Source organism: Necator americanus, chromosome I, assembly GCF_031761385.1.
Source record: "Necator americanus strain Aroian chromosome I, whole genome shotgun sequence".
Classification (NCBI taxonomy): domain Eukaryota; kingdom Metazoa; phylum Nematoda; class Chromadorea; order Rhabditida; family Ancylostomatidae; genus Necator; species Necator americanus.
This window is the reverse complement of record NC_087371.1, coordinates 32,396,754-32,415,789: the sequence shown is the minus strand read 5'-3', so window position 1 is coordinate 32,415,789 and position 19,036 is coordinate 32,396,754. Positions and strand designations below refer to the sequence as shown.

The 19,036-nt window shown below is 35.6% G+C and overlaps 1 protein-coding gene across 3 annotated transcripts in view; it reads left to right on the top strand.

Annotated features, from left to right (window-relative positions):
* RB195_007531 (uncharacterized protein) overlaps positions 1–19,036 on the top strand; it is a gene marked incomplete at both ends in the record, with an annotated part of 166,133 nt that overhangs the window by 107,696 nt on the left and 39,401 nt on the right. For 2 of the 3 annotated variants that reach the window (XM_064181211.1, XM_064181210.1), the window contains 2 exons: positions 13,589–13,686; positions 16,764–16,855. In XM_064181211.1, the coding sequence (XP_064038015.1) occupies positions 13,589–13,686; positions 16,764–16,855 (190 nt within the window). Of the gene's footprint in view, positions 1–5,921; positions 5,978–13,588; positions 13,687–16,763; positions 16,856–19,036 lie in introns of those variants that run through there. The other variant, XM_064181208.1, reaches the window with a different exon arrangement.

Below are 19,036 nucleotides of genomic sequence, written 5' to 3'. Positions count from 1 at the left end.
GTTCTTCTTTTTATGTCCTACAACATGAAATATTTTGTAGAGTGTGAATCCAAGCATAATAGTCATGTATGATTTTAGTGAAATGTTTGAAAATCGGCATTAAATGTCATGCATATGAAATTTCCTTGCATATTACGGTAGTGGAACTCTTCTTCATTTTTTTTCGCTCACAAAATGAGAAATTTATTGTTATAATATAATATTTATAAATAATATTCACAATAATATTTAACACGGTGCGAATCAAAGCATATTAGTCAATTCTAACTTTATTGAAATTTTTTGAAAATCGCTTAGCAAAATGGCATTCATATGAAATGTTGTTTGGTAGTTCCACTGTAAAAAAAATTGTCTTTCTAACTGCCTTCTGAAAATTAATGGCATATATTTATCAAATGTAAAATCCAGACGTGCTTAGGAAGAGAATTGATTAGTGCAATTCGCGGTTGTTGTTGTTCTTTTTTTCGGATTTTCATGCGAATAAATCCTGAATTTCTTTTGTTTTTCTGCGCTCGGACGTAAAACTGAAACTTCTTCCGACGTACATACGGGGTTTTAATTTTTAATGGTTTTATTTTCATTAGTAGTAAAGCGTAATGCCAGGATTGCATTTAACTGCAATCTAACTGATAATTGTGCATTTTTTTGCAAAAATTCCAATTCCATTGGCTATGTTTGCATGAAAATTCTTCCAGGAAAAATTAACGAATTCATAAGTTAAGTGACATGAGTGATTGAGTGACATCCTAAGGTTTTGCTCACTAGGATGATAAGAAGCCACGCCCATGTGCTGCGGTGCACTTTTTTCCAATACATATTGACATTTTTGCTAAACGTTACATATTTATTGATGCTAACAAATTTTCTATATTTTTCCTGCTCTTTTTCTATTCTATATTTTTATCGACATTTTTTTATATACATTATATATACATTTTATATTTTTATCCATATTTTCTCTCCTTTTTATTTTTTTAGTTTTTTAAAAATGAATTCTTGCATTTCCTCACTTCCAAAAATCTTGTCCTTTCGTAATGTTATAAATAATAAATTTCAGTAAATTAACGTCTATTTTTGTTGAGGACTGTCCGATTGTTGGTCGAATGGACGATTTTTCAAGAATTTTTTCTCTGAAATTCAAAAAGTCCAAAGTTGCCAAGTTCAGATAAGAAGCTACATATTTCGGAAGATCCTCGCTTCCCGAACGCGGATCGAACTCACGAGATATTGAGTGACCACACACTACTTCGCTTTATATTATGAACTCAATCATTTCGCTTCGACGCACTTAGAGGCGGAAATCGTCGATTTTTTTTTCTTTAATAATGTGAGGATCGGAGGAGAGGTGGGGAAAGGTAGAGCAGCAGAGGAATCATATGAGTTTTGTATAAGAAATAGGTATCTATTGGTTTCTGAATGCTTGAAAATTAAAAATGAAAGTTATCTCCTTACAAATTTTTCTTCGAAATTTTTCCTGCTTCAGCGTTGCTATGAAATCTACTGATTTTCTCGGGATCGATTAGTTCTCCACCATTTCCACTCTCTCGTTAGCGATTTCGCTAAACTTTCTTCTCGCACTTTCTTTTTCTTTTTAATTGATTATTTAATTATTTAATTTAATTCTTTCTTTTTTAATTGAGCCGAGTGCCCTAATGAGAGGACTTGTTCCCATAAGTGACTTAGTACGATTTTCGTAAAGCAGTCGTTGCTTGGGGGTGCAAAATAACATCAACATTCGTTCACGATCTGTCAACTCGTCCATTTTTTCGACACTTTTACTTGATTGCTCTTTAATGAGGACATCTGTCAACAGCGACTGATTGCTTATTGACATGCGGGTGACAAAATTGCGGGAATTGCAGAAAAAAAAAAGGAAAGAAAACGCTGATCCTTACATTTAACACAACTTTCCATCATTTCAGTGGAATAAAGACTTGAATTTGGATAAAAGGGTCTTCATTTGGTTCGACTGTAGTTTTGACTGTACTTTTAGTTTCTTACTTTGTCCTTCTACTTACTTTTTTTACTTTTTGTCTTCTAGGCGGGGTTGAAGTTTATGCTTAAGTTCTAAAAAAAATAACAAAGTAGAATCAAAGCAAAAAATCATCTAAAGACTGAAAGAAAGTGCAATGCTTAGAAAAAAAATAAAAGTCTTAAAATAGAACCTTTAAAACCTTTAAAATTAAAAGCAGTAAAGTCTAGAAAGGCGAGAATAGCTTTTGTAGGTGTGTTTGTTTTTGGATTCCTTCATTCACAGCTGTCTAAAGATCTTTTTCTAACATATTCTTATGTTTTTCATTTTCCTACGCTTTCTATTCTTCCGTCTTTCTTTCTGTCCGTCTAGTCCTCATCAAGTAGCATGAACTTTTCCTCGCAGGAAATCCTAGCAACCCACCAGCACACCAACCATCTCCTTAAATTCTTAGTGCTCCTTAAATCCTTAAATTCTTCGCCTACGAATTTGCTCAAGTACAGTATACCAATCTTTATAAGACCAATAATTGCAAATGAATACTTCTTCATCTTCATAACAGCCGGGAAAATTCGGGAACTAATATGTTGCGGAGACCGATAAATTGTCGAATATTCCTATAATGAAATTTTGCCAAATAGGATAATTTACCGTATCTATTTCTAGGTTTTCCTCTAGAATAAATATATTATTCGCCAAAAATCCCTTTTTGATGGATTTCAGGAAGTTCGTTCGCTTTCAAGAATTTCTCAATACAGTTGTATTATTTGAATATAATTGGAAAAAAAATTATGATTTAAGAATCTTTTCCTATAGTAAATACTTAATATCCGTGAAAATCTACGTTATTTCATTTCGGTTAACAACATAACACGTTTCGGATTTCATTGGTTTTGTGTTGTTTTTTTTCGAGACAGCAATCCGCAAGGGGTTGCTTGGAAACTTCCCGACTTCCCGACGCGATAAATCGCTTTTCTTAAGTAAAACGAATGATTGTTGCTCGGAGAAATTTATAATGGATGACGTCATTTGAAAAGCACACTAACAGGGAGCCGTTCAATGCAAAACTCCAGAAACTCAATTGTTGTAATTTGGGGCAGGAAAGGAGCAGGAGCAGAGAAAAAAAAAGCGGTCGAAGTGCAGTGCTTAGTGCTAATGGTAAGACTCAATTAACGGGTTACGGTAACTGCTTAAAACTGCTGTTATTTGCGACCCCCCAAAGAAAAAACAACAACAACAACAGCTAGTTGGATTCATTGGATTTGTTGGTGATGTTTTTTTTCTTCTTTCGGAACCGATATCCGAGTTGAGCTTAATTCATTTTCTGTGGCGGTTGGGGAACATACGTTGTGGAAATTTTAGGAGAGGAGTTTTTTCCCTTGTAAAATTTGATTAACTCCATGGATAAGTTGGAAAACTCGTCAAGGAGATTTCATTTCGGTTTTGTGGATTGGTTCTTCTAATTATGAACTTATCCAGGGTCAATAATCAGTAGCATAGCTGGAGATATGCGGTTAGTTAGGAGTTGCGTTACATCATGAAATCATCTGGGAGCAGCACAAACGATGCCGATGAGCCGCGAATTTTTACGAGATCGAAGCGGACGTAAATTACGCTCTCCGGATCCATACACACTCTATGACGACAGCTCTGTGTGTGCGTGTGCACGCGTATGTCTGATTTTATGCTTCAGTTGTGCGAAATCCTCTCAACAACGCGCAAAAGTGCTAACAAGTCCCCCGTCCAACTATCACCAAATGAATGAGGATGGGATGAGAAAAACACAGAGGGACATGAGTTCACACTAAAATTTTTCGCAAGTTCATTTGATCTTCGACGGTTTGATCTTCTTTCGAAAGTGTTTTAATCCTAATTTCTAGAGTATTTTCGTTATTATTCTTATAATTGACGATTTCTCACCTGAAACTCCTGGAAAATCCTCTTGGAAATGCTTCAAAACTCAAAACATTTGCTTAATTTTTTGACATTTGACATTTGCTTAATTTTTGTCGCTGGCATGGAAAACTAGCACATACTGAAACTTCTAGAAAAATCTCCTGTACAATGTTTTAAATTCAGGACTTTGTGGCTGGCATGGACAACTAGCATCTCCTGAAACTCCTAGAAAAATCTTCCTGAAAATGTTTCAAATTCAGAACTTTGTCGCTAATAGGGACAACATTGATCCACTTCCCATCATGTTTTAATTCTAATTTCCGGTGTATTTTGGTCATTTTTCCTAGAATTGATTATTTTCCACCTGAAATTCCTGGAAAAGTCCTCGTGGAAAGGCTTCAAAATTCCAGACTTCTTTGCTATGTAAGGTCGCATTTTAGTTATTTTTCTCAGAATTGACGATTTCTCATCTGAAATTCCCGGAAAATTCTTCCTGGAAATGCTTCGAATTCAACATTTTGTCACTAATACGGACAACTAGCACAAAGTAAAAGTATTTTTACAATTTGGACCATTGACATTTGCTTAAATTATGATTCCATAGCATTTCCAGGATTGGAAAAAAGACGTTTATTATCAAAAACTATCGGTTTTTTTGTAAACCACGTTTATTGTTCAGGTGGAGCTTTCATTTTACGATTGCGGTCAATATTACAAGAATGACGGAATATTATTAATATTATAAAACTCAACGGAAAAAAATGGAGGATTTTTCTTGGGAATAACCATAGAGTAGTAAATAATAAATAAATGGAATAATAAAGTAAAGATGGAATCAAATGAGGAGCACGATGAGAATTTTCCGACTTTTTTTAATATTAGAAAAAAACGTTATAGCCACGCAGTATTGCGGACTTTATTCCAGTTAAATGAGGATATTGTAAACAACTACAACTGTATGAAATGGGTCCCAGAATTCTTTTCTCCAATCGAAATCCAAAAGCAAAGAGAGTCTCATCGGCAAGCTGGAAACAGCAGATCTGGTGAAAAGAAATACCAAATCTGTGGAAAAAAGTGTAATTTCGTAGCACAAGCGACAACATAGTGCATAGAATCACGTAATATTGAGGACATAATGGCTGTGAGATTTGCTTGCAAGAAACTTCATTACTTTTCAATACAAATACAAAAAAAAATCGAAAAATAGCGTTACGAAATAAAAATTTCTTCAACGCATTTTCTTCTACAGCCACATTTTTCTGGAAAAATAATCTTAACATCAGGACAGTCATCACGTAATTTTGCGGACATTTAGCATGAAATAAAGAAAAAAAGAAGATAAACAAAGAAAGAAAAACGAAAAAACAAAGATAGTGAAATTATGAACCATAGATGATTTGATTTCTGGATTTTTCATATTGCGTTTCTATGTTCGGTAAGGAGAACTGTCACAAATCCAATCAGATCTCCCTCAAATGAGGATCAAAGAGATCCTCAAATAGTCTTTTGGATCTGTTCTTCTTGTCGTCTACGTCAAAGATTGTCGGGAGTTCGAAAACTAAGGCATATGTTCCTTGAAACGGACCAAGTGCGTGGGTATTCTATTAAAATTCTGTTCTTCTCTTTTTTTCCTTGTCTTTTCCACCTCTTCTCCTAGTGTACTATATCGCTAGGTGAGATTTACAGCTGATGCTCTTTGCGGTAGAAAATCCGCAAAATCATTGAACATTTCGTCTTCTTTCGGCTTGTTAACAGCTGCTGTTACAGGACACTAAGAATCCTGGGGCATATGAGCAGGGGGAAAAAAGAAGGAATTTCCAGGAAGGATTTTGTTAGTTTTCCGGTCGGTAAAGTCTCGCGGTCATACGGTGATTGAATACGCAGATGTTACCGAGTGAAAGTCCGGAGAGTGGCTCCATGTGTCTATTGTCTGATTGGTTGTGGCTGTGAACTCACATCCACTCTATCCGCATTCACCGGCTCATCAAGTTAAGTGTCCTGCCGGTACACTACTCTCCAGCTACCGTAATCCACTATTTCATTAGTCGTGATCATGGATGATTATGAATATGATCAGGATATTGATGAATTAATCCGGCAAATGCATAGGTATGTGAATTGAGTGTAATTCTGTAACTTCGCCCATTTTCGATCACTTTACGATGAAGAAATTCTGGAAAAATATCCCCTTGAAGAGCAGTGTTGATCACCTTTTGTGAAGAAAAAGTTTCTCTTTCATTTTGTCTTTTCAAAACTTCTCCGTTTTTTTCCGGATCATATTTTTTTAAAAATAAATTGCTAGGGAATAAAATACTCGGAAATTATTATACTAGAAAAAATAATAAAATAACCGTACTATACGATTAAGGAATTTTTTTTTCAGGATAGCTGAGTTGTAACACCATGAAACTACATAAAGCACTTAATGATTATTTTCTAGACGTGTTTTTTTACTGCTATAAATTTTTTGACGATTTATTTCCCCCTTTATGACCAAGTTTCTATATGACTTTTGCTTTTAAGTTGGGCTCTTCGTTACTTAGTTACGAAAATGAAATTTTGGAAAAATGTCACCTTGAAGAGGGGTGTTGCTGTCACTTTTTTGGGGAGAAAAATTTCGTCTTCATTTTTTCCTTCGAAAATTTCTCAATTTTGTTCCCAAATCAGAGTTTTTTTATTAAATTCATGTGAAATAAAATATTTGCAAATTATCATACTAGAAAAATAACAAAATAAGATAAACAAGTAGTAAAATAAATAATAAAGAATAAAACAGCTAAAAAAATGGATAATGGAAAAAGTTGATTAATCTGATCTTTTATGCGTGAATTCGTGAAATTTGTACACGTGAAATGCGTGAATTCCGATTTCAGTGGCTGTGGTGGATTTCAGCTTGATGGTCTTCTACTTTTTCAGGATATCCACAGTCTTGGTGAATAAATGCCAGAAAAACTCTATAGATAAGAATTTAGCGAATCAAAAGGGAATTTTTCTAGTTTTTTTTTGTTTCACTGAAACGGGACGCCTTCTTATGTACTCACAGTTTACTGCATAGGAATGTTTTATTGATACCTTTTAGGCAGTTTAGGTTTAGGTTTAGGTTAGGTTTAAGTTTAGGTCCACTTTTTCCACTGTTTATCAAAAAAACTGGGCGGTGCTACCTAAATTTTACTTTTAGTTACCTAGTTTACCCAATTTTTTTGTTTTTGTCAAAAAAAAAACAAATATGGATACGTTAGAGAACTCTCGACGCTTCGCACCATTACAGCTTCGACATAATAGATTTTAAAAAAATTCTTTTTATTTTCCAGAGTAAATAAAGTCGTTGATCCTTGACCACTACACCTAGTTTCTATCGGAATATCGGAAAAACTTTGTGTTTATATTTTGAAATTGACGAAACATTTGGAATGATAATCCAACGAATTCTGGATTCAATTTGTTGCTTTTTTCGAATTTTCGATGTTTCCAAAATCTCGATCCTTGGCGCTTCTGGACAGTCGAAACTTTTTTACTCTGTTTTTTGAAAATTATTTTTAGTTATTTTTTAAAATATTTTCCTCCAATTTTGATAATTTTGGACTTTGAATTAGACTTGGAACCTTACTGGTTGCTCGAAACTTGCCCGTTTTACCTCAGTCGAGTCCAATGCATGCAGGAGTACGGAAATGGTCAGTGCGATATGAATAACTCGTCCTTCTAATTGTTCCTTTGATAGATTCCATGTGAATGAAGGATGTGACTTCGATGATTTGCATAACCCTGTTAAAAATTAGATACTCGAATCAACTGGGGACCAGTTTTCGCGCAGCACTAAATTTTTCTTTGTCATTTCTCTTCAAATTTTCTAGAACTTGGGGCCAGAGGATTGATTCTTAGTGTAATAAGAAGAGAAAAAATGGCGAATAGAAAGTTAGATGCAATTTGAGAAAATGCTAAGGAAAATATAAAATATGTATAATATATAAAATAAATTGTATAATGTAATTATAAATTTTATAAATAAAATAAAATAGAAAATATGTGAGAAACCTTCCTGAAAATGTTTATGTTCAAATCAAAGAATCAAAGATCAAAGATGGATCAAATGCGCTTAAAAAATTGAAATCCAAAAATTTCTCAAAGGATACAAGTAGAGGATGGGACTATTTTAATAATTATGAAAAAATAATTAATAACAACAAAATCAGATTAAGTAAGTGGAAAATCGACCGATAATTATAATAATAAATAATTATGTCCCATGGTCTGTTCAAGAACGTGCTGTACGATTCTCCCGATGACAAAATACGTGCGATGCGAAGTTAATGGTTTCTTTTCTTATTGTTTTTACGCCTTTTTGATAAAATACCCTGCTGTTGTCGTTTGACAACAAAGCAAGAAATATCCCGCATGGAAGATTTATATATCTTCTCCTTGAATTGAAACAGCTTCAGCGGGATTTCCTTCCTATGGATTTGTTTGTTTTTTTTTTTCGTGTTAAAATAGCACGAAATTGAAGCTGTAATTCCTTGAATGCTCGCCAAATGGGATGTTTTATCCGTGACGGGAGGGGAAGATAAATGAGGCACAGAAATGACTATGAGTTCGACTTCGATTCGCCTCCGGCGCAACTACTCGTCCATCGGAGCGTCCGAGTTGTCCCTGTCTGACTGCTGTGCAAAAGTGGTCCTTTGGGACGTGAATGGTGTGTTGTGTTTGGTGAGAATCATTCACAACAACACATGTATTTCTACATCGTGCAGTGCAGTTACACCCCCGCAGCCATATTACGGTACCTAGTCGTGTCTACTGTGTTGTTCAATACGTGGACAATATTGATGATCATCACCTATTGATCGATCAATCCGGCACGAATCACATCGCACCTGTTTGACAAGCTCGTCGTCAACAAATCACTACATCCGGGACAAGTTACTCCAGCCACTTCGTGACAGCCTCGTGAACTCTTCCCATTCCTCGCCGAGGCTTCCACTCCCTCCTCTATCCTCGTTTAAGGCCTTAAAAAACGATCAATAACGCTGTTAAGGCCTTAAACGTCTTCAACTAAAGGACATAGACGAACTCGCAAAATAGAGTTAGATAAACAGCCGCGTGTGAGGGAGAGAGTATTGACTGAGCTATTCGGCATTTCGACTACCTCAACTGAAACTCATCATCCACGAATTCCATAAATCTCTCTGGCTGGGTCCCAACAATGGCTACAACATTACGTTCAAAACGCAGTCGTCTATACAGGATATTTAAAACGTTGTAAGTTTTTTCCGTATCGATTTCTATATGCGAAAAAAAACTATCCGAGATTCATGGAAATCGTCTAGGATATGCAAAATCTCTCTCATATCACATTCTATTCTTATTTGATTCAAAAAACTCATAAAGTCACCTCAACTCTCTTTTTTCTGTGTGAAGTGAATAGTGAGTTTTGACTTGGAGTGCTGTCAGAAGATAGCTGAACTCCATTTCAAGAGGTTCTTCAGCTTGCCGGCCGAAATTACATTTTCCCTCGTTGAGAACGTCTCGATTTTCTCAGCGGGTTAGCGTCAATTAGTAGGGAAAAGATCCGGAAACTATGTGGGAAATTGCTTATATCCAGATTGTCACACGCAATTCTGGAAGGTGGACGTAAAAAGTAGTCGATTATAGCTGCCCTTAGTTGACGTACATAGGACGTTTCGAGATTTCGGATTCATGCCCAGATTCCAAGATTTTCTATTGAAGATCAGCTCGTTTTGTAAGACAATGCTAGAACATTCTGATCCGGATTTAGGCAATTTTTTTTTCGAATAAAGTAAAACTGGGATCTTTTTTGATTAAAAAAATATATTGTTTTCATGTGATACAAGAATAGATACAAGAATCAGCTGAATAGATACAAGAATCTTCAATCCGAATTCTCTATTTATTTGCCCTGGGGGAAATTGAGGTTGGTAGAAAAAAAAGTATAAAAAGTAACATATTTCTACTCAAATATAGCCCGCCCAGCTTTCTGTTCGATTCGTTACTTTTTTTTAAAATTTGGATAAAACATTTCTCCTCAGGGAAATCAACGAAGGCTCTGATGTGGTTGGATAAAAAATAAATCACGGACGAGCGGACTTCACCACTTTGCTCATACTTTAATTTATTCGTAAATTAGACTTATCCTCCCGAAGTAATGCTCATCTCTAATATGTATTTGCTATTATTATTTATTTTATTTTATTAATTATTTATTATTCGTGTATTTGTAAATATTTACGTTTCTCACACAGAAAGAAGCTGAACCTATCTTATGACCTAAGGATCAACTGCTGATCCGCCTCAGTACTGTCTATTCCTGACGCAGAGCGAAAATTTTGATGAAAAATGGAAAAAAAATAAAAATATAATAAATGAAAATAAAAATAAAATAAGAATATAAAATAATAAATGAAAAATAACCGAATAAAACCAACTAATCAGTTAAGTTAGCCGTATACCTATACTTGAGTCAAAACGACATGACGTACGGACAGTTGCGTAAGCGGCTACGCGCTCGAAGCGGCGCGGTTCGTGATTAATAAAAAATAATTATAAATTAGAATAATAATAATCAATAAAGTAATAAATAAAAACAAATTTAAATTAATTCAACTGCATTTCAAAAAATTTATTGTGTATTGGGGCGGGTGTAGCGGTGGTTAGTCGGTTAGAGGTTCCGCTTCCTGCACGACCGATCGGAGGTTCGAATCCGCCCTAGTGCTCACCGAGCGTTTCATCCCTCCGGGGTCCGGATAAATTGGTACCAGACTTGTCTGGGAGCATAAAAACACTGACCTAACCCGTCGGTTAGCCCCCGCAAGCCACTCTATAAGCTACGAAATGGTTCGTAAACCTCAAACGATTCTGAATTGAAGTGAACGTGGTGGTGTGGTCCCAAGCGGATTGACTGACGCCGGACACTTTATTCTTTATCCTTTATATTCTGTATTGTAAAAAAACACTGGTAGAGAGCATTCGTGCGTTATGGTCAGTACTTAAAGGTGGATCCTGAATTGTACACCTATCGGTTGATCTCTTAACTAATCCTACCCTTATGCTGAAGAACTTGGGGGCTCTATGAATTCGTAATTCTTCCGGGAAAGGATTTTTCGCGGAAAATCCACGAACACAATCCTTAACATTAATCATATAGCTAGCGTGAGCTCTAGAAAGCGCGCGAACTTCTCTGTCAATTCATTATTCATCCAGTAATTTGACATATACATCCGTAGTTTCACTATTGACATTGTCAAAAGGGGGGAATCTCTTTGTGCCCTCGCCCTCAACATTACGGGCATATTTTCCCTTTTTTTTTGGTTTTGTCGTTTTCATTTCGCCGTCTCGTCTCATACATCTTCGAATTCGTTGGGGGAGAAAGTGCGATCGGGTCCCCCTCCGTTGGGGATAGTCGCTGGCACATCTAAGCGCTGAAACTGCGCGCTGACTGAGGCGGCTGTGCGGATCGCGGCCAGTCCAGTCGGCTACTAGCCCCAACTAATTGTATGGATCCCTGGCCAGTTGTTTGTTTGTTTTTCAGAGTTCTTCCCAATTTGTTAGTCCTCCGCCCATTTATCATACTTCCATAGAACACATCCAGAATTCTTTACTGTTTCTCCCATGTGCATCATATGTTGAGTCAGCTACATACACATATGTTGGTGCTATGTAAAATAGTGCAACTCAAGCCACGCCCATTTTGAGGGTTCTATAATTTCACGTACAAAAAAAGGTTATAGAGGCAAGTGCTGTCTATTTTTTTCTATTTAAATGTGTTTTTTTTTTAAATTTCTATTTTTTGCTTCTGGAAATTTCTATCTCATTGATCCAATTTGTTGACTAAAATGTAGAATTTTTTTTTTACTTAGTCCTCTATACATATTCATAAAGTACTACGTACGGAGGAGTTACCAAAAAAAAATCCTAAATTTTGGTCAATGTATTGAATCAGGATTGGATTAGGAATAAGCACTGCGTAACCACTTTTCTTTATTTTACCTTAATTTTCCTAGAATTTTTCACTCTGAAAAAGCTACCTGTGCATACCGTATGCCAAAAATCGTTTGGCATATAAAAACAATTTAAAAAATTATACATACAGCCTTTTCTTTATGTCACCTTATTTTTTTCACTGATTTTTTTTCACTCTAAAAAAAATCTATCGGCGCATACAGTATGTAAAAAGTTGTTTGGCATATAAAAACAATGTAAACATTTTTAGATTCATCTTATTTTATTTTACATCATTTTTCCCGGAATTTCTTTCATTCTGAAAAAATCTCTTATTCTTCCCTGCCATAAAATTTTGCGTCCCTCCTCAAAATGAAGAATCCATTTCTGGAATATGCTAGAATCTGCCCATATATCTATCTATCTGAGTGTACTAAAAATCCTTGTTATTGCACACCATTTATGGATTAACGGATACAGATTCAAAGTGCACTAGCTAAGTTTTCTTTGCTTAATCGATAACTATAGAAAATTTTCTTTACAAAGTTTTTTCTACATGAATGGATATGGATTTGCATTCACATTTTTGTTACAGTACTCTCTAAGTGCTTAGAAACTACGTGAAAGCACTTCCAGTAATTTCTCCCTATATTTTTTGTTTATTTATTTATTCATTTATTTATTTATTTGTTGAAAACACCTGCAACAACGTTCTATAAAACAAAAAAAAATAATAAAAAAAAATAACAAGATGGAAGAGAGTTCACTAGAATATCCTGCGCATAGATGAACAGTAAATAAGTAAATAAATACAAGTAAACGAATAAACAAATCGTCATGATGCCGCCTTTTACAGCTCTTCTTTTTCACTATGTGGTTATCCTGCAGACTTCTGTCCCTACTGTATGACAGAAAAAAAAAAGTCGATTTTTCTTCCGCACCTTCATTCGTTAACGTTAATCCACCTTCTAGAAGACTCCTCTTCTTCTTTATCTTCGTTCCTGCACTACTTTTCCGAAATCCTTCCGATATCGCTCCGGAAATTCGGAAATTTTTAAGAAACCTCCTACTTCTCCTGTAACTTTCGCGCAGCGTTTCCTTTCGAGCTTCGAGCTCAGCTTCTTTTCTTCATTTCCTCGCCGTAATGCATCTCAAATTTCACCATTCGCCATCCTGAAATGAAATCCAACACATAAGGGACATTGGAGTTCCACTTTGGATGCTGGCCTTTGCCAAAATTGGTGATGACGGTCTTGGCAATCATCCCAAAACAGCGTTGTTGACTCCCATGTCTCGGATTATGGATACTAAGTACAATAAGGTCATTTATGGATTGTTGCTATGACATAGCTTTTGACTGATAAGTGCATTCGAGAGTAGTTCTCCGAAACTTCGTTGGCGGAAATGCACTATACTAAGAATAGTGCGCTCCAATGCCATTATCTGACCTAATACAAATTCAATTAAAATTGATGTGGGGTGTCGAATGTAGCCGAAAAACGAGAATGAATTTGTCCCTAATTTTTTCCAAGAAAATTCTCACCACGTTTTTGTAATTCCCCAGTAATCCTCAAATTTCTTGGATCATTTTTAACTCCATAGTTTTCTCTGTACACTTTATGCTCCGCCCCTACGGTTCTTCTGGCAATATTTCGAGGTATAAACATCTGTGTAAGCTACAACAGCGACAGCAGCAACACCTCTTTTCAGTATCCTTTGACAGAAACCTCCACTAATCAATAAATCAATATCAAATCCATCGAATTTCAGAAAGGTTTGCGTCCATTGTAAGTGTGACAAGAGTGAGCACGAGTTACCGCCAAATCAGGCCGGAAGCGTCTACGAACGACTAGGAATCAAACCACCAGGTACGGTAGTACTATTAATTATTTCCTTCGAGTATTTTTTTCTAATTTTTTTTTCTAGAAAAAATCTGAAATGTCTTGAAATTTCTGTCCAACTCATAGTTCACGTTAAACCCCTTTTAGCAACATTTTTAAATATATTTTTTATTTTTTCAAAATCTGCGTCACATGCACCAAACGGGCGCTGGCTGCGTTTTAAATCATTGCAAATTTCTTCTCTGTTCGTCTATTGGCGGCACTTTCTAAATTCCAACGATCTTTCGCTTTACGTTACTGTATGTTGTAGTTTAGGTCCCTTATGGAAGAAGACTGAAACTGATTTATTATTTTGGAAAAAACCCTGTATTCTTTTTCCTGATGTTTATTTATCTTCTTTGTTCCTTGTATGCTCCGTTCATCAATACAAGGATAGCCATGTAAAGAATAAACAAATCAACTAATCAATAAGTCAAAGAATTGGATTTCCACGAGATTGCTAGGTGTATGAATCAGTAATCGATTTTTCACGTATCACTCGTTAGAATCTCTGCTGAACAACTCTTTTCGACTTCTCGATTTTCGAACCGGAGCTCTCTCAGGGCATCCTGGAGAGCAGAGCCAACACCGTCCTGCCGTTGTGATGTAGAATTTTGCGCCCACAGCTATTTTTTTACTGGTTTTTTTCCCGCCAAAAAATTCGCGCAATGTTTCCACCTTCGCTACCGAAAGTGACGTCATTTGGCTAAGAGTGGGCTTTCTGCTTCAAAACCATACAAAAATATCCCATATGAAAAAGTATGGAGCGGTGTAGCGCAGTCGGTAAGAGGTTCCACTGTGGCTACAATCGATCGGTGGTTCGAATCCGCCCTAGTGCTCACCAAGCCATTTACGGTCATCCCTTTGGGGTCCGGATAAATTGGTACCATACTTGTCTGGGAGTATAAAAACACTGCTACTTGATCCATCGGCTGTGCCCGCAAGACATTTTATAAAGCTGAGTTCATGTCAGGCTTCATGAACCTCAAACAAAGTCTGAGTTGAAGTCGAACCCGTAAGCGCATCCCCTTGGGGTTCGATCAACGCGGTGCACTTTATCCTTTATCCTTTATGAAAAAAGGATTTATATTTTTCGAATTTTTCCCAGAGGTTGCCGCGGATACTGAAAACGAACTCAGTTTCGTGTCCTGAACACTTTCTTTTCTCCATCAACGCTTTTCGCAACAAGATATTCTTAATTAAAACATTTATTTCTTTACTTCTACTGTTCAAACATCTACGGCTACTGGTTAATTTTTTAATTTTTTAAATTAAAAAAAAATTAATTTTAATTTTTTTCCCAAAAGAGAGTATCCACTCGAAAAAAAAATGTCCTCATGTCTGTTCCCCTTAACAAACACAAATGAGCCTATTGCTGGATTATTCGCTCCAAAAACGGGGCACGACAAGAGCATTTTTAAAAATATTGTTAGAATTTTGAAACGAATTGTTAGTTATTGTTTGAAAATTGAAACTTTTCAAAATTGAAATTATTATTATAGTTTCATTGCCTGTTTGATCGGTCTCAAGCGAAAAAACAGGTTTTTTAAACGTTCCCCAAGAAAAAAAAAACCTCTTCTTTTGGGTAGTAGAGGGATTTCTCTTTCTTTCTTTTTCTTTTTTCTATAAAAAATTTCTTTTCCTTTTCTTTTTCTTTTTTCTTTTTTTTAATGGTAACCATGAACATCAAAAAGGTAGAAATTTAACTGTGAGAAAAAAACCTCAATAATCATAAAAATAATAATAAAATAAATAATAATCATAATAATAATAATAAAAACAATAAATAATAGAAATCTCGATAAGATAGAGACATTGTATGTGATAATTCCAGGCACGTGCGTCATTTTTTGCGAAAATTTTCCGGAAAATCCCACAATCACATTGCATAGCTATTAGGGAAATGCTCTCTGGCTCAGGCAACTACAGTAATAACCAGTCAGCACACTGGATTTTTGTGTAGTGCATTTAAGCAATTTTATCGAATCTCTGCAAACACTGCGCATCCATTCGAATATCAAGCCGAGTCCCATAAATTTAAATGTGCCCGCGCAATTTAGTGGTGCATGGGGAGAACTTTCCCCCATCGAAATAGAATCTAATTTTATGATACCAGCCAGCAAACGAAACGTCACATACTTATGGAATATGGACATCTCTCCAGAGAATAAAATTTTTTCCATTCTTATTTGAAGAGAAATCCTGGAAATGGGCTCTAGGTTTTTTTTTCTAAAATTTCACGGGCTCAAATCACAAAATTCTATCCATTTTGATATTTGCTGTTGTACGCTAAGGTTTGATAACTTTATGGACTTTAGCTGCCATTTTGCTGCATATTCTGGTCTGGTTTCTGTTTTATTTGGCGCTAGTAGCGGCCTGAATGGTTTTATCTTTTATTATTAATATTTTATTTTTATTGTATACTATTTTTATTACATTTATTTTTTATTTTTTATAATAAAACTGAATTTTATCATTAATAAAACTGAATGATTGCCTAAAGGTACATTTTAAAATGCCGCTTTCGAAAACTTTGAGAAAAAAAACGTACGGGAGTACTGACACGCGGTAGAAATTTTCTAAAACTAATTAATCTTCTTTTTCAAAAATTAAATTAAATATTAAATTGTTTTTTAATTAAAATTATTATCAAATATTAATTATTATTAAATTAAATTAGTACAGTGTAAAGAAAAAAGTAAGAAAAAAATTATCGAGTTAAGTAAAGATTATGATTCTGCAACTATAAGCTATCCTTCCCTCTTGAAATTTCTTCCATGAGAAAAAAAAAACGCAAAATCTTATCAAAATAAGAGGACCTTGATTTCTTTCTAACCAATTTCGATCTTCGTTTTCTTGAAAATTACTGATTAAACTTTATATAGTTGATTGAGAATTGAGTAAAAATTGTTGAAAATGTTATTCCGTTTTTCCTTCTAAATTTTGATTACGGTATGGTGAAAGCTAACTGAGAGCGGTAATTACGACCAGCCGCAAGTGGTTCATAAACCCTACAAATCAATATTGATTGACTGTTTATTTACTCTACTAATTGTCATTTACAGCCAATATGCCAATTAGCAACACTCGTGACGACGCACCCGGTTCTGTAAGCCACGGTTACGCATGGGTCCCACCTGGATTGACGCGTAAGAAGGTTAGTGTACATAATATGTTGTGAAAAAGGAACGAGAAGTGTTTGATGGAAGCAACGGAGGCGCATTACAGTAAATACAATACTTGATACCGTAACCCATCGTTAGATATTGTGATCGGGTCCTTTTTGGAAAAGATGTGTTAGCATTCCTGTCGCGGCTACACAGTAAGATGTTCGGTTTTTTTTTCTAGCTCAGGATTTTATCGTTTCTCTGCGTCTCTCTTCACCGCAACGTATCTATTCCTATTCGAAATAATTCCTCTTCTTTTCTTACCGATCTGGCATCGTTTCAACTTTAGCTCCAGCTCGGGAACAATTTTTAAAAATTTTTAAAAATTCAATCGGACATTTTTTTCATGTGTTTGTGTCTCTTCTATTTTCTAGAGCTTTTCTCTTTGTATTATCGTTTAGTATTTGTGTATGTTTGCGTAAAAATCCCCTCCTAATCTCTGCTTTGCTCTCTCTCTCACTCTTTTTTCCCTCACGTAACTCTTCCAGAAAATCATTTTACAGTAAATATGTAAATGTCTTTCAAGCTTATTGCCGCTGTGGATTAGTGCCATTGTGCGGCTGTGATTTTTCCGTAGTTTCTCTCGTTGTGTGATGTGTGTATGTGTTTTTTGTGTATCTTTGACTGTCTGCAAATTTACGTATCTCATCAAATCGTGCGCACACACGCACACTTTGCAAATTGTCACGTACCCACGTACGTATCCTAGAGAAAATTCACGGACATCAACGAACATTAATGTGGGACATTAAGGTGGATCGGGCTGGGCGGGTGTCTCCCAGTGAAGAATTTTTCAAGAGGAGTACCTCTCCTTTTATTTTTTTTTTCCTTTTTATATTTTTTTATCGGCTTTTCATTTTATACTCCCCTAAATCGTGCACCGTAGGGATTACTGTCGCTTTTTGCCTCCGTACATAAAATCCTCCTCTTCCTTAACACCACTAAGGCCCCTTAACAACACTAAGGTCATTCACTCTCAAATTCATCCAAATACATTTTTTCATCTTCTTTTTTCTTCTTTTCTTCTTTTTTCTTCTCTTTTTCTTTTTCTTTTTTTCTTCTTTTTTTTCATTTTTGTTATCAATAGACAGTTGAAATAGATCATTTTGTAAGATGCTCTTTTTTACATTTTTTTCTTTTTACTCTTTTTTACATATGCTCACATATCTATCTGGTCATCTATCATTGATTTATGTTAGATATCCACTGTTCCTTTATCTCTGTATATCTCTCTGTTGTACTGTACATAAATATTAGAAGATCCTAAGATGTAAATATTTGCTTCACTCTTTTATTCCTTTCAATTTGTTCACGATGTACATACTCTGCTTCTCTGACGCATTCTTTCTCTTCTCCTCGTGACCCACACATATTTTATTTCAAATTCTGCGTCTATGCTCCTCACCACTAGAATGGTTTTAGATTTTTTTTTCGTTTCTGTATCTCTTCTTGAAAATTTTCGTATGCTTACTCAGCCTCTTCTCTTTTTCGATAGCCAGGATTCGTCCATTCAATTTTCTTCCTATCCTTGCTTCCCAATCCCCGCTATCCTAGCCATTTGATCTTCTTTTCCCTATTTTTCTGTTCTGGATACTAAGAAAATGGACAAAAATTTCCTGTGAGAATGAATCATCTCTTTCGCGAGTCGGGCTGTCCTCTCTCTCTTTCCAGTTTGCACTCAATTATCCTCCCCTTCCTTCCCTCCGCTCTTTATCTCCCTCTCTCTTTCTCTTTTCTTTTTTTCCGCTTTCTTTTTTCTTTCTCACTTTCTTCTACTCTCAGTCCCATTTTTTATCTATATATTTTTCTCTTTTCCCCTCTTTACTCTTCGCTATGTCTCTCTCTCTTTCTTTTCCTTTTCCTTCCCTCTCTTTCCTCTTCTGTTCCTCGCTGATTCGTGACCTATTCATTTCCTCTCCCTCAGTTCTTGCTTCCTATCCTCTTCACATTTGCGACCAGTTCCAAGTGCAGCGTCCGCAGCGCTCTTACGTTCTCTTCCTATACTTAGAGCCCTCCCCCTATTTCCATTCCCCGACTATACATCACTACCGAATGGGACCTTTTTTCCCGCATCAATTCTATTTATTTTTCCATCTTTGTCTCTATCGTAACCTCGTTCCGATGAGCTGTTTATCTTCGGATACGGTCATAATTTAATTATTTTTTTTTTC